This window comes from Ruditapes philippinarum, unplaced genomic scaffold (genome assembly GCF_026571515.1).
Source record: "Ruditapes philippinarum isolate M1 unplaced genomic scaffold, ASM2657151v2 ctg2321_1_1_1_1, whole genome shotgun sequence".
In the NCBI taxonomy this organism is placed as follows: domain Eukaryota; kingdom Metazoa; phylum Mollusca; class Bivalvia; order Venerida; family Veneridae; genus Ruditapes; species Ruditapes philippinarum.
In genome coordinates this window covers 70,415-85,079 of record NW_026856600.1, presented here as the reverse complement: position 1 = coordinate 85,079, position 14,665 = coordinate 70,415, and the positions used below count along the sequence as shown (strand labels likewise).

At 34.7% G+C, this 14,665-nt stretch overlaps 1 protein-coding gene across 1 annotated transcript in view; it reads left to right on the top strand.

Annotated features, from left to right (window-relative positions):
- LOC132747093 (sterile alpha motif domain-containing protein 9-like) overlaps nucleotides 1-14,665 on the top strand; it is a 29,291-nt gene that overhangs the window by 11,631 nt on the left and 2,995 nt on the right. Inside the window, 8 exon segments of the mRNA XM_060736403.1 lie at nucleotides 324-4,648; nucleotides 5,088-5,223; nucleotides 8,470-8,592; nucleotides 9,050-9,193; nucleotides 10,081-10,248; nucleotides 11,484-11,609; nucleotides 12,246-12,350; nucleotides 13,781-13,879. Of these exon segments, the coding sequence (XP_060592386.1) occupies nucleotides 324-4,648; nucleotides 5,088-5,223; nucleotides 8,470-8,592; nucleotides 9,050-9,193; nucleotides 10,081-10,248; nucleotides 11,484-11,609; nucleotides 12,246-12,350; nucleotides 13,781-13,879 (5,226 nt within the window).

Here is a 14,665-nt window from a genome sequence, read left to right as displayed (position 1 = left end):
TAGTTTCATAGTATGTTTTGAAAAAGTCTTTTTGTTTGCCGATAATCCTATCTTTTTAATGACAAACCATAATTTAAATAAGATGCACCATAATAGACTTAGAAGAACTTAGTTAGCATGAATTTAAATGTTTAATTTCTAACTGAGGGCGAATATTACTAAATCTTAGCACCGTTTAAAAAAAACTTACCCCAAAATATGATAAACTAGATCAACAAGGGAAGGTGGCGCTCAATAAACGCAACATGTCTTCAGTTAGGTTGTGTCCTTATTGTTACAATGTGTGATACTTCTAGGTCAATAGCAAACTTTTACTTTTACAGAATATGCCAGTGTTGCTGCAATGTCGTTTGAAGAGTACGCAGAGTATATAGGTAATCATTTTCGGTCTATTAGTATGGCTGTCTGTGAAAATATTACTAAAGCTATCAAAGACGAAGCGGTGCAACTTGAGCTTTTCCTTGAACTGACTGATGAAGATATGAATGAGCTTTTTGGTTATTATTTAAAATCCAAACCACTGAAGTTCGGTATAAAGAAACAGCTGCAGCTTCTTCAAAGTAAACTGAAAAGCCGGTTGAAAAATAATAAAATGGCGTCGGAAGATAAATGTGAACTTAGAAGGTTCGACAAGCCACTTCACACAGAATATCTTAATTTGGAGGTAAGTTATCCATCAGGTGGAGACCAAAATGCCCCTGCACACGAGTTTGTTTATACAGGGTTTGCGGTTTTATCAAAATATGTGGTCGTAAAGAATACTGTGCGATTTATTTCCGCTTGTCTAAATGCTAGAAAAAATGGGACTATCCATTTTGGAATAGAAAGAACAGGACGGAATACAGGTAAAATTGTTGGCGTGAACAATACATCACTGCTACGGTCTATAGATAATGTTGTTCTAACTGGTATTCATAGGTGTTTTTAACACCTTAGTACCGCACTTCGAAGAAATATAATAAGGTGCACAAGACCAGCACAGCTAATAAAGGTAAAGCACGAAAGTCTACTGGTAGTTGAAATAGACATTGTGCCATTCCATAAACATTTATCTGATTCATTCTACACTGTTATGTTCCCACCAAGCGGACCACAAACAGAATTATTCTTCCTGTACGAAGAAGGACCAAGTTGTGACATTGTCCAAGTAGAAAACTCCAGAGTGGAAGCCGTGAAGAAAAATTTGCAAGACTCTCTGAGAGAAAGGCAGTTATTAGACGACGAGACATTGCGTAGATATCGCTCTGAATCCGATCGTGCTTCTTTTCTGATGTATGAACTAACAAGAGGAGCCGATTACATCACAGACGTTTTCTTTCCAATAATATGTTCTGGGAATATGAATTCAGATAATTTTGTGAACTACCCTGGCTTACAAGATGCCTTCCAAAATTCATGCGCAGTGTTCGACTTTGGTTCTTCAACACACTTGCGCAAGATAATGGAAGAAGGTAATCCTTTATATACAGTGAACACTGTCAAAACACTTTCAGACTTCGAAACCGATGAAAAAGATGTTTCATTTTCAGACAAGGAAAAGCCTTGGATATACTGCAATGGGAATGATGACACCGGAATTGAAGTGCTTGATGCAGATTCCTGGACAGACAAAAGACTTATCCCCTTGGAAAATATTTTACGTTACATGAAGTCAAAAATACCCTACCAACGAGCAAAAATTATTTTTCTTGCTTTCGAAGCATACGGATGTAAAAACCCAATAGTTACGTTTGCACGTGAGGCTTTTATACGCAACTTCAAACACCAGTGTATTATTATCGGCGAGACCGCTGATGTTCTTGAACCATTCGACAATGAAATATCACGTCAGATTGGAAATGAGAAGGTATGCAAATATTTATTTTCTGGTCTAACTTGGTTTGACATTGCAAAGGTTTTTCGGAAGACATTCAAGGAAAGTTCTGACTCTGTATGCAAAATTCCAAATTCTTGCGGAACATTTGACGAAGTGTCGCACAAGGAAAGAGAACGCTGGAAAGATCTTGACATACTAAGCATGGAGGAATGCATTAATGAAGGAAAACAGATGAAAGAGAATGAAAGAAAAGCAAAACAAAAGGAAGAAGAAACTAGATTTTATCAAGGAAAAAAGGCTTCCTGGTGGAATTTTTATTATGCGCATCACGGAGAAAGAGACCTTTTTAGTAAACTTAGATCTTTAATTGAAAATAAATTGACAAGAATGCACGATGTGACATTAGTTGAATCAGTGGAATTAAGACACGAGCCTGGGGCTGGGGGAAGTATATTGGGAAGGCATTTGATATGGTATTTTAGTCAGTCCCGTTGCACAAGCAAACCCTTAAGATGCTGTGTTATAAAGCAAATAACCGAAAACACTGTTAGGGAAATAGAAGAGTTTCGACAGTACAACGACAATAAACCAAGACCTGTGATTATTCTTCTTGACGATGAACCAGATGGTAATATGTTCTTCCAGAAAGGTTTACAACAACTTGCGTACAAAACAGCATCACCAGGGGAACTATTTGGTATTGTCATTAATGTATCCAGAGTTTCTCTGACAGACGATCTTGTTGAAGAAGCTGCAGATGGACGGGTTGAAGTAAAGAACTGTTTAAAACATCGATTAACAGAAAGAGAAAAAATATGGTTTGAAAATAAATATAAAGAATTGGAGAAATCAGAATATGTTGACGTTAATACTCTTATAGCTTTCAACGTCATGAGAAATTCTTTTGATAAAGAATACATACGATCAACAGTTGACAAAATTATGGATGAAGTTACTTCGAATGAGATAGATATTCTCAAAATTTTGTCATTAGTCTGTACGTATGAAATCGGGACGCTTGTCCCTCACAGTATATTTGACTCCATTGTTGGGATCCCTATATACCCAAAGCCGACAAAAATCGGACAAGGCAAACTGTTTGGTTTTCGACAAAATCGTGGAAGACTTGGACGACCCCCTGAGATTTTGAACTCTAAATCACCGAGTTTATTTGTATGCAGATCGGGATATGAGCTGAAAAAAAGGGGCTTGCGTATCATATCTCAGCCTCTGGCAGAAATTATTTTGCGTCATATACAGGAAAGGCAAAATTTGACACTTGAAGATATAGTATTGTTTATAATTGGGCAAATAGAGAAGCCAAGTTCAAAAGACAATACTGATTCAAAGCGTTTTGTAGAGGTTGTTTGCTCTCTATTCAAAACAAGAGAAGATAGCGGAAAAGGAAGAGACGGAATAAAAGATAAATTCTCGCGATTAATAGTTGCATTTCTTGATAGAAAAAATGCAGTCAATGTAAACGACGGGATAGACAGTGTTGTAAGAGTCATGGACAAGTGTTTCAAAATAACTGGTGACGCCTTTGTTGGTCAACAACTTGCCAGGTTCCACATTATCCACACAAAGAATTTCAGAGATGCTGAACAAGCAATTTCCGAATCTATTGAAATGTGCCAAAATAACTCATATTTGCTTGACACTAAAGGTCAAGTTTTTAAAACCAACATGGAGTATTTAAAAGAAATAAATTGCCCACATGCCCAGAAAATGAGTAATGAGGTTGCCAAAGAAGTGATTACATTGGCTTTTAAAGCTTTAGATATCTTTGCTGAAGGTCAAATAATAACCCAAGAGTACGAACGAGACAGGTGCAATTTAAGTTGCTACCATATGGAAGTTAGAACACTAGTTGGACTGTTAGAGATGTTTGAAACATTTGAATGCTTCACAAACAATGACGACTTACTTGAAATTTTAACTAATCCAGGGGTAGACGTAAATAGCTCTTGTTTAGCAGTTCTTAATGAAAACTGTTATATAAATGACATTGTCATAGGTGGAAAAAGACAAATACACGCAGCCGATGCATTAAGATTCGTAGAAGAGAGGGACTATCAAGTAAAGAAATTCTATACAATTTACACGCTGGAAGATGTTCTTTTACTCAGTTTACGGGAGAGGTACGAGAGGTTTTACAGGAGTCATGGTGGAAAATATCAACTGAAATTTGGTTACGGGCTTAAACCATTGATGAAAGCCATGAAATATCAGGACCAAGAACTTGTACATCACAGATATTTGGAAGCAAAAATGAAACTCGAAACTTGCCCAGTTGAATTTGCCGACACTAGAGACCTTCTGTTCTACATTAGTTACAGCTTCATAAAACTTCTAACTGATGTTTTAAACATAGAAAACAAAGAATATCGACAGCTTCTCAGCTATTCAACAAAACTTCTTGATACGCAAAGGGAGGAAAAGAGACCGTACCTAGAAGCATTTTTGTTTTATGCAATATTCCATTGGCCATTAAAGGAAAGGTTTAAATTTGACTCTCTGTCGAAGCCAGCTACGTACATTAATATGATGGACCTTTGGGAAGAAAGATATTTAAGCAATAACTATATTAAAACCAGAGATCAAATGAAGGCAAATAAAGGTAAAACCTATTTCGCATTGAGTAAGGATCATCTCGGTGTGATAGACTTGTTTGAAATCGAAATGGAGTGGCGGGAAAAGAAAGAAAAAGAGGAAGGAAGATCGCGTATGCATGTGTACAAGGATTACTTTTGGCGTGAGCCGTTTGTGGCTGAACGACTTCAGAGACTGACAGGTACTCTAGACGACTCTGGAACCACAATTAGTCATAAGGTAAATCATGCCTTTATAAAAAATGATAACATTTTTTCAAAGATATATATATTTTTTGGATAACTTTCTATTTTGTATGAAAACTAGTGTGACTGGCGTGATGGAAATGGCTATTCAAAATAATTACTACATGTATTTACTGAACGTTGAGTTTTGATTTTTTTTATCTTCATCTATAAATAGTCAACATTCATCATATTTAAGTAATCATATGTATAGTCGCTACAGTCTAAGATTTTACACAAACGTTATTTCTTATACACTATTTAAAATGGTTGAATGTCTGATAGGTCAATAAAGTTAAATGTATATATAGTGAGACCATATATTATATGGTATTCAATCTCAAATTTTACATATGTTAACTGTTTCCTGTACATAGTAAAACATGAAATAGACTCCGGATTTATCATTTATAATATATGTACAAATATTTAAGGTGACATATCCTGAAGCAACTCACGTTTTCTTGATAAAAGCGTTTTATCCCTCCGCTCAGCTACGGAATCGACAAGTAACGTTTGTGCTAGCATTTACATGGAGTGGACTTAGAGCGTTTGATGTCGTTGAAAATTGTAAGAATTCCATGCTTATTCATTTTAAATCTATTATGAAAATGGAGTCAGTTAATAGCCACTCACTGAATTTTGTTTCGCTTGCTATATTTGATTCGTTGCCAAATCTTTTGTCATGCTTACGGTGAGCTTAAAGGGTTGTTGAATGTCCGTCTTCTGTCGTCCGCCCAAATTGTGTTCGTTAACACGTTAGTTGTCATGTTTTTGCTTGGTAAAGATGGTGTTGAACCAGTGCCTGGCCTGCTCGGACAAGTTCGAACATGGGTCACCTCAGATGAAAACCTAGATCAAAGGAGCCAATAATAGGAAAATCTTGTAAACAATCCAGAGGCTACTCTTTCGATTCAAATATACTGGAATTTGGCCAGAAAAGTTGCTTTTATGAGTTTAAGCTGAAATTCAAATCTGGGTTACCTGGGGTCAAATACTAAGTCGCACAGACCAAATATGGAAACACCTTGTTGACACTATCCAGGCTACTTGGTCGGTCCAAATGTCTTTGAAATTGGTCGGAGAGGTTTTATTTACATAGTTTCTAGTTCAATTTCGAATATCGGTATCCTTGGGTCAAAAACTAAGTCGTTCCCAAATATCGAAAAACCTTGATAACGTTCTACATATATTTTTCCAGGCTAACTGTCCTTCACAAAGGTCACAAATGTTGTTAAGATGATTTCTATCTCATGTATCTATTTGTCATCTTGGGAAAAACACATAACCCGAATGTTGTAAAAAACTTCTTAACATTGTAGAGGTAACATTTTCAGACTAACTATCCTGGGAATTGGTCATAACTTAATGTTTTAATGATTTCTAGCTCGAGTTCGAATAATGGTTATCTAGGGTCAAAAACTTGGTCAAACAGTTCAAATACAAAACACCTCCTAAGCTCCCTAGGGGTAACGTTTTCAGCCTAGTTGATGCAGTGCGTTCTAGCCCAAGTTAGAAAATGTCTTAAATAAGATCAAAAACTAGGTCACACAGCCCTAATATGAAAAAAATACACCCTAGAGTTTACATTTACAACCCAAATATTCTTGAAATTGGTATCACTGGTTCTTTTTGATGATTTCTAGCGTATGATTGTGTGTTGGTCAATTTGGCTCAAAAGGTAGGAAACAGAGTCTATATACGAACAATTAGTTTTGGCAGTCTAGATGAAGCATTTTCAGCCAAAACAAAAACCTGAAATTTTGTGAGAAAGGTTGCTTTTTTGATGATAATTCGATTACGTTTGAATATAGGTCATCTGGGTCAAAAACAAATGAGGTCATAACATAGAAAAACATAGATTAACATTTTAAGCACTCTGGAAGAAACATGTTTAGTTTTACTTTCCTTGAAATTTGTCAGAAATGTGTTCACTTTAAAAATAGATAATTTCTAGCTGAAGTTCGAATTTAGGCCAAAGAGCCGAATCATAGTAAATACACTGTTAACATTATGAATGCAATATTTTCAGTTAAAGTTTCTTGAAAATTTGTCTACAAGGGTTGTTAAAATGATTTCTAGCTCAAATTTGAATATGGATAACCTGAGGTAAAAAACCAGTTGACACTGCCGATAAGCTTTGGTTCAGTTCACGCAATTCTGACTGATGTCTATGGCATGTCAAAAGTTTCCGCTAGAGGGGTCCCAGACAGCAAACAGTTGACTGACGACCAGAAACGGACCAAGCTTGACATTTCAATTTCTCTTTGTCTCGCAACGATGATGAATCTGATTTTATATACCGGATCGTAATTCAGGATAAAGCATGAATACATCACTTCGATCTAGAATCCAAAAAACAGAGCATGCGGTTGAAGCACCCTGGCTCACCCCCTCAGAAGAAATTCAAGAGGGTGCCATCAGCAGGGAAGATGATGGCTTTAATTTTTTGGGATAGTCAGGGGATGATAATGATTGACTATCTTGAGCAAGTCATACCATAAATGGTACGTACTATGCAGACGAATTGAGACGTCTGCGTCAAGAAATTGCGCATCAAATGATGAGCCAACTGACTCAAGGCGTTCTGCTCCTGCCCGAAAATGCACCAACTCACACATCCCAAGTTGCGATGGCTGCCGAAAGTGACTGCGACTTTGAAATTCTTCCCCATACCCCATATTCTCCGGACTTGGCCCCCTCTGACTACTACCTTTTTCCGAATCTGAAAACCAAGCTTCGAGGTAGCGGTTTTGTAAGCAATAAAGGTGTCGTGGAGGCGGTCAATGAGTTCTTTAAGGACCAAAATAGAGAGTTCGAAGGATTAAACAAGCTGGAGCACAGGTGGGCAAACTGCATTGATGTAGAGGGCGTTTATATTGAAAACTAAGACCATTAGTTGAGTTCTCTGACTACCGGAAGTACATCGAGCCAAGGACTTTTTTATCAATCCTCGTACAGTATACACTCTATATCTAGCTCCATTTTAGCGACATTTTCTATTTCCTAAACATAAAAAGTTTTTATCTGGTCGCCGAGCCAATTCCTGACAGACATTTGGCTCAGCCTCAGGTTAGAACATCAGACATCCATCCAAACCAGCGTACCGCCCAATTCATAAATTGATTCAGATATTAAAATTATGTATTTCAAACAGCAGATAATACTAGTACTTAAGAGAGATGCTATGTTCATTTGACTATTTGCTTCAAATGCTAATTAAATATCGTACAATAAACCTTAAATGTCGAACTCCGTTCGCACATAAGGGAAACACCCAACTGAGGTCAAATTTGATTCTTATCACGCGAGGCACTTAGTTTATATAGACCTGCTTAGTAAAACACATTCCATTGTGTGTCTTTTTTTTAGAAAATCCGATGCCAGCTTCGGTAAAAGTTGACAAACCTTAATAATAACTCATTGACGTCAACATATGACCTTTTCTAAATCAGGTGTGCGATCCAGGGCCGTCATGACCACCTTTTTCATTTTTATTTGCCCAGTGCATATCTCATAAGTACTTGAGATATCAACATGAACGTTTCTGCTACGTTGATAGATTTCATAAAGGATGAGTGAATTGCACACGATGTATATTTCTATGTCATGTTCATGGTCACGAATCTAATTTTAAATGTTTTTTTAATTTAAATCTTTTAACATTGTTCATTTCATGGATCAAGTAGGTATATGATTGCTCATTTGTAAGAATGTAAGATTGAAAGACAAAAAGGGTATTTTTGTACAGAACATTTAACTTTACATTTTATTTCAACAAAATAGTAACAGTTAATGTTTTTTCTAAAAATATAGCTGAAAGTATCGCTAGCAATGGAAAAAGCGAAAATGGAGAGAAATCACGCGAACAAAATGCTGTAATTGTTTCAAAGTTCAGAGAGACAGACCAACTACAACGTAAATTGGTGCCACAGGATGGTTTGTAAATTATTCATAGTTATAAAAGACACTGCAAAGTGTTCTAAAAGGGGTAAAGAAGCAATTATCTCTACAAAATAATGTTTGCTCAATGCACATCAACTTATTTATGGACTCAATTTTAGATTTTGATCATTTTAATTTATTTCATTACTAAACGCCAGCTGAATACCGATTACGTTTTTGTTTTGCAGAAGTTTAATACGATAATATATAACTAAAGGCTTTTAAAGCTTTACGTTGTTGATTATAGAGCAATTTACAAACTGTATGAGCTTGGAAATCGTCTATTACTTCAATTTCTTGAAATTGTTGTCAAGCGTTTCAACAGGAGGCTATATTAGTTTATTTTTTCTTTTCTTTTTGGGGGACATTTATTTTTAAAATGCTTTATTTTGTCAAATAAAATTTATATTGCTTTATAATTGTACAAGGCATTATTTCTTTTAAATTTCAGGAGATCAAGACAAGGCCACGTTACTAGAACGTATTTCCCCAAAGAAATCATACGATTCTGATAAAAGAACTCGTAGAAATGGAGATGGGACTAAATTAAAAGACTTCCATCTACAATCTTCTAAAAATAAACCGTCAAATAACGGTACGATTTTTTAAAAATAATTACCATACGGCTGTATACCATATCAAAATCGAATAAAGCACGCTGTTTGAAGGAGTTTGCTAAGTATAAAGGCTGAGCAAAGAATAATAATAAAGAAATTGCAAACATTATTATGTAAATCAGTGAATTCATTATTGTTATGTGAACAACTACAGGGGTATATCAAACTTACCTTTACTTATGTTTTGTTTTATTTTCATTTGAATGTTCTACCGACAGCCTTAAGTTTGCATGACATGCGTCCGTTGGCAAGTACATTTTGGAATACTTGATTTCAACTTCGTGAAGATAAATTCTTGATTTCGTAAAGTTACAATCGTGTATTTCAAAATATGAATTCATGTCATTATATTCATGAAGTTGAATACGTCCATTTATGAAGTTGAAATTATGAATTCGTGAATTCACGAAGCTGAAATCATGCTGTTTGAAACGTACATTCGCGAAGCTTAAGTTCTTAAGTTTAAGTTGTGAGTTCATGAAGTTGAAATCATGAATTTGTGAAATTGAAATCGTGAAATCATAAAGTTGAAATCGTGAATTCGCGAATTCCGAATCTTGTTAATGTGTATTCATGAAGGTGAAGTTGTGATTTCATGCAGATGAAATCGGGAATTTATACAGTTGTCATGTCCCCACCGAACATTTGTACAGAAAATGTTTCAGTTAAGGTAAACGTGGGTCTCAGTATTCATAAATACTCTTGTTTATAGTTTAGATTCTTAATGGCAGTACATCTATAATTGAAATGCACGTTTGTTTTAATTATTTGACAGTATTAAAATTATAATGCATTTAACTTGCATTATAATTTAGACAATGCCGTTATTGTTTTATCATACTACACATTCTTTCTAAAATTGTAGGAAAACTAACAACGAGTCCCAGACAACAAACCGAATATAAATCGCAGAAGACAAATTACGGTATATCCGCCGGTTTATTAGAGGAGCAGCGAAGTCTTAAATCCAGAACTGTTACTACACCTCTGGATGTTCAGCAGGAACCCTATAGTTTAAAACGACAAGAAAATGGTACATTTTTCGGCAATCTGAACAAAACAACACGTTCTAATGGTTTGCTATTGTGATCCCCTCCGTCCGAAGTCCTGGTGTTAAAATTAGTCTGCACCTAGGTCATATATTTCCGAAATATTCATATACTTTATAAACAATTTTAATTTCTTTTGGAAATGGCTGGAGGTTAGATATTTTGCACGAAACATTGTGTAGTGGACCTCCACCGAGTTTGTTTAAATTCAAAGATTGTGCAAAACTATGACCCTAGTGCTAATATAAAACCGTGGGGTCATTAGTTTTTGTTTCATTAACCAAACAACTAAAAAAGAAGACAGGTAGAGAGCTAGATTTAGACATTTGACATAAAACATTGTCTGTTGGACTTGTATCATGATTGTTTAAGTAAACCTTGGGGTCAAATTTTTCATCCCCAAAGGGAACTCTGTGTTGTACCTTTTTATTATTTGATAAACAGCTATAAAATTGGAACAATGTACACAGTTTCAGATAAAAATTGAACTTTGAAATGAGTTTGTCTAGATTTTGACCAATTTTTTGTCCTTTAATGTACAGCTTGGAAGTTTGAACAATGTGCAAAGTTTAGATGTAAAATTGAACTTTGATATCAGTTAATCTAGATTTGGACTTTATTCCTTTATTTACATAAAGCTATGAAATATTGACCATATGCACAGTTCCAGGTGTAGACTTGAAATGTGATGACCTAAATGTTGACCTAGTGACCTAAAGTTTTGTTTTTGATGTACAGCTATGAAATTAGGACCATACATAAAGTGAAAATTTAAAAAAGTATATTTTGTATCAAGTATGGTCTAGTGACCAACATCTTCACACTCTTGTAATAAACACCGGGTTTTACTGCTTTTACAAAAATATCAGGTGAGCGCTGTGAAGTAAATTACCCTTTTGTTATTCTTTCGAGAGTGTTTTATTTTAGTGTTGCATTTTTGAAAATTATTGAAAATGGTTTATGTATCAAATCTAGGATATTTTCAACGGCAACAGTTAATCAATCTCAATAGTAATTCACATAGAATACAACCAAAGTTACCACTCTATGATATGATATGATATTTTTGCAATGGAGTATGATTTTGAAGTAAACTTTGATAATCGGTCGATTTTAAAGCATTAAAAACGATTTTTGTAATATTTTGTAATATTTTGTAATATTTTCATACATAAGATTTAGTTAAATTCTTGCATATTCGTGTATACATGTATTTAAGATGCCAAGCCGCTCATTTCGATGTCACAGTTTCCTGAACTTGTGCATGACACTTCCAGTGTAGAGAACACAAGCTATTCTGACAGACGTAACATTAATGTGAAAGATGTACCCGGTGAAAGAGAAAGTAAGTATTTTGATTCACAAATGAAAACATTAATTTAAATAAATCTTTGAACGCCATTATATCAAAATGCATACATAAAAAGAAAATGTTATAACGCGGGACAATTTATTCCTATCATGTTTAATCTTCTTGTCAGAAAAATTGTCAAAGTATAATAAGTAATCACAGAATGTTTGCCTATAACATACAATAAATAACACATGGTATAACCTAACTGCATTTGATCAACAATTTACATTGATAAATATAATTCAATTTTGCAAGTTAATTGATTTGGTCATGTTTAGTATCAAAATAATAACATATCACATTACGTATTCATACTCTTAAGTTCAAGAAAGAACCGAAAGGTACAATAGCTGGCCCGGAAATATAAACTCATGTTACAACTCTTTGGTGTTGCCCCAATTTAAGATGGATTTATCAAAAATAAGCGCAATGTGTTGATCACTCTATTGTGAACCATTGTACACGATAGTGAAGTTAGAACGGTGATAATCTATTTGTTTGGTTAAAGCACTTGTTCGGGCTCCAAAAACATGTTTTGTTTGCAAATGCATGTAAATGTTATATTGATACTTACTACATTTAATGTGAATTCTAAAAATGTACTAAACTTTAATATATCTTCATCAGAAAGAAAGGATGATAGCCATAACACAAGACAAAAACGATTAGATTACGCTGCAGTTATCAAGGGGATACCTGAAAACTATTTACCTGATAGACAGGAAGTACCAGGTATTGCAAAGCTATTTGAAATTTAAAAAAAAACTTTATATAAACTACATGTACCTAACAAAATTTCGCAAGTTTTAATCAGTTAACTGGAAAATATAGATTTTTTTTTTCAGAACATGAGTTTTAGAAAGCTTTAACTGAGTAATATTTTACTGATTTATAATGTGATCGAAATATGTCCATTAACATCAAGTTTTCTAATCCTTAAAAACTATTATTGGAGAGTTTTATCTTTGAATAATTCAATTGTTTGGATGTTCCTATAGCTATTTGACAATTGTGATCTACTTCTATTTTGTGGATATGCTGTTTCAATTTAATTATCCCCGCCGATAGAATCGGGAGGGGGATATAGTTTTGGCGTTGTCCGTCCGTCCATCCGTCCGTCCGAATTTCGTTTCCGGAGTAGTTCTCTGCAACTACTGGCTGGAATTCAACGAAACTTTATGGGAATCATCAATATCAAGAGGAGATGCGCATATTGTCGGCTTGTTCCTGTCAGACACTTTAACTCAGAGTTATGGCCCTTGATTAGTTATGTAGTATGCATATAGAGTGAAAATCGTTTCCGCACTAGTTCTCTGCCACTACTGGCTGGAATTCAATGAAAATTTATGGTAATCATCAATATCAAGAGATGATGCGCATATAGTCAGCTTGTACCAGTCAGACCTTTTAACTCAGAGTTATGGCCCTTAATTAGTTTTGCATTCTGCATTATAAATAGAGCAAAATTCGTGCTACTTCTCTGCAACTACTGACTAGAATTCAATGAAACTTATGGCAACCTTAAATACCAAGAGGAAATGCACATAACGTCGCCTTGTTACGGTCAGACACTTTTAAATCAGAGTTATGGCCCTTGATTAGTTAAGCAGTATGCATATAGAGCAAAAATTGTTTCCGCGCTACTTCTCTGCAACTACTGGCAGGAATTCAACAAAACTTTATGGGAACCTTCAATACCAAGAGGAGATGCGCATATCGTCGGCTTGTTCCGGTCAGACACTTTAACTCAGAGTTATGGCCCTTTATTAGTTATGAAGTATCCATATAGAAAAAATATTTGTTTCCTCGCTACTTCTCTGCTACTACTGGCTGGAATTCAATGAAACTGTATGGGATACTAAGAGGAGATGTGCCTTGTTCGAGTCAGATACTTATAACTCAGATTTATGGTCCTTGATTAGTTATGTAGTATGCATACATCTCATTGGCATTTCCAGATTTTACTATTTAACACAAAATTATGGCTCTGTTATTGCCCTGAATATTTATCAAGTTCAAAGAATATTACTGTTTATGCCATGATTAATATATAAATAAAGCCTTATGTTTTCAGTTGTTGTGTTAATAATAACCAGTACTCGGCGGGGGATATAAATTCAACGAATTTGCTTGTTCATTTTGAAACACTGCTTTGTTTTCAGATGTTACTGTTACAGGAGCTTGTCAAAAGAATGAAGCTTTGGCTTCACAGGCGACATGTTTTGATGACAACGATTACTGGGATAACTTACAGAAAGAAGGTAAATGCATACTTTTACGGACGATAATTGTATGATACTTGAAGGTTGTTTAGAATCTATATAAGCAAAAACAAATTATAAAAATTAAAACTAGCTTAGATGTTTCTGACTCTACGTACATGCAGTATCCGTGCAATAGAACTGTATTCTCTAGTTAGTACATATATCTTTTAAAACAAAGGGATGAGAACGTCTTATAGAAAATGTCTCTTGTTTTGTTTAAAATTTCGAGGTCTCAGTTGGTAATTACAAGAGGTATGTTCATAAAAATGCATAGATGGATGTTTTTGAAAACAATATTTTTAAATAAATAAGTTGAATCTAATGATGATGTTACGCTCGCAACAATACGGTGGTCTCCAGTCTAAAGGTCAAGTATACTCTTGCACATCTAAATCCATTGTGTCAATGTTTTATTTAAATGCATTTAAAGTCATGTCCGACCAACAATTCTGTCATAACTTTGTTATTTTGTGATATATTTGTAGATGCGTAAGCAATAGATACATGTTTTTAGCTTAAAATTCAAGGTAATGTTCTTTAAATTGCATTGCTGGTCGTGTTCAGTGAACAATCCTTTCATTCCTGAACGGGTTTTAAGATAGCTATGCAAACGTATGTTAAACATGATGACAACATGCTAGAGTTGAATCTTCAGCTAAAAGGTCAATATCATACTTTTACATGTGCGTCAAAACATATAAGTCTTAATTCATAATATGAACTTTTCATAATTGAGTATAAGTGGTGGTGACCTGTCATCAATTCTGTCATTCAAGGATGACA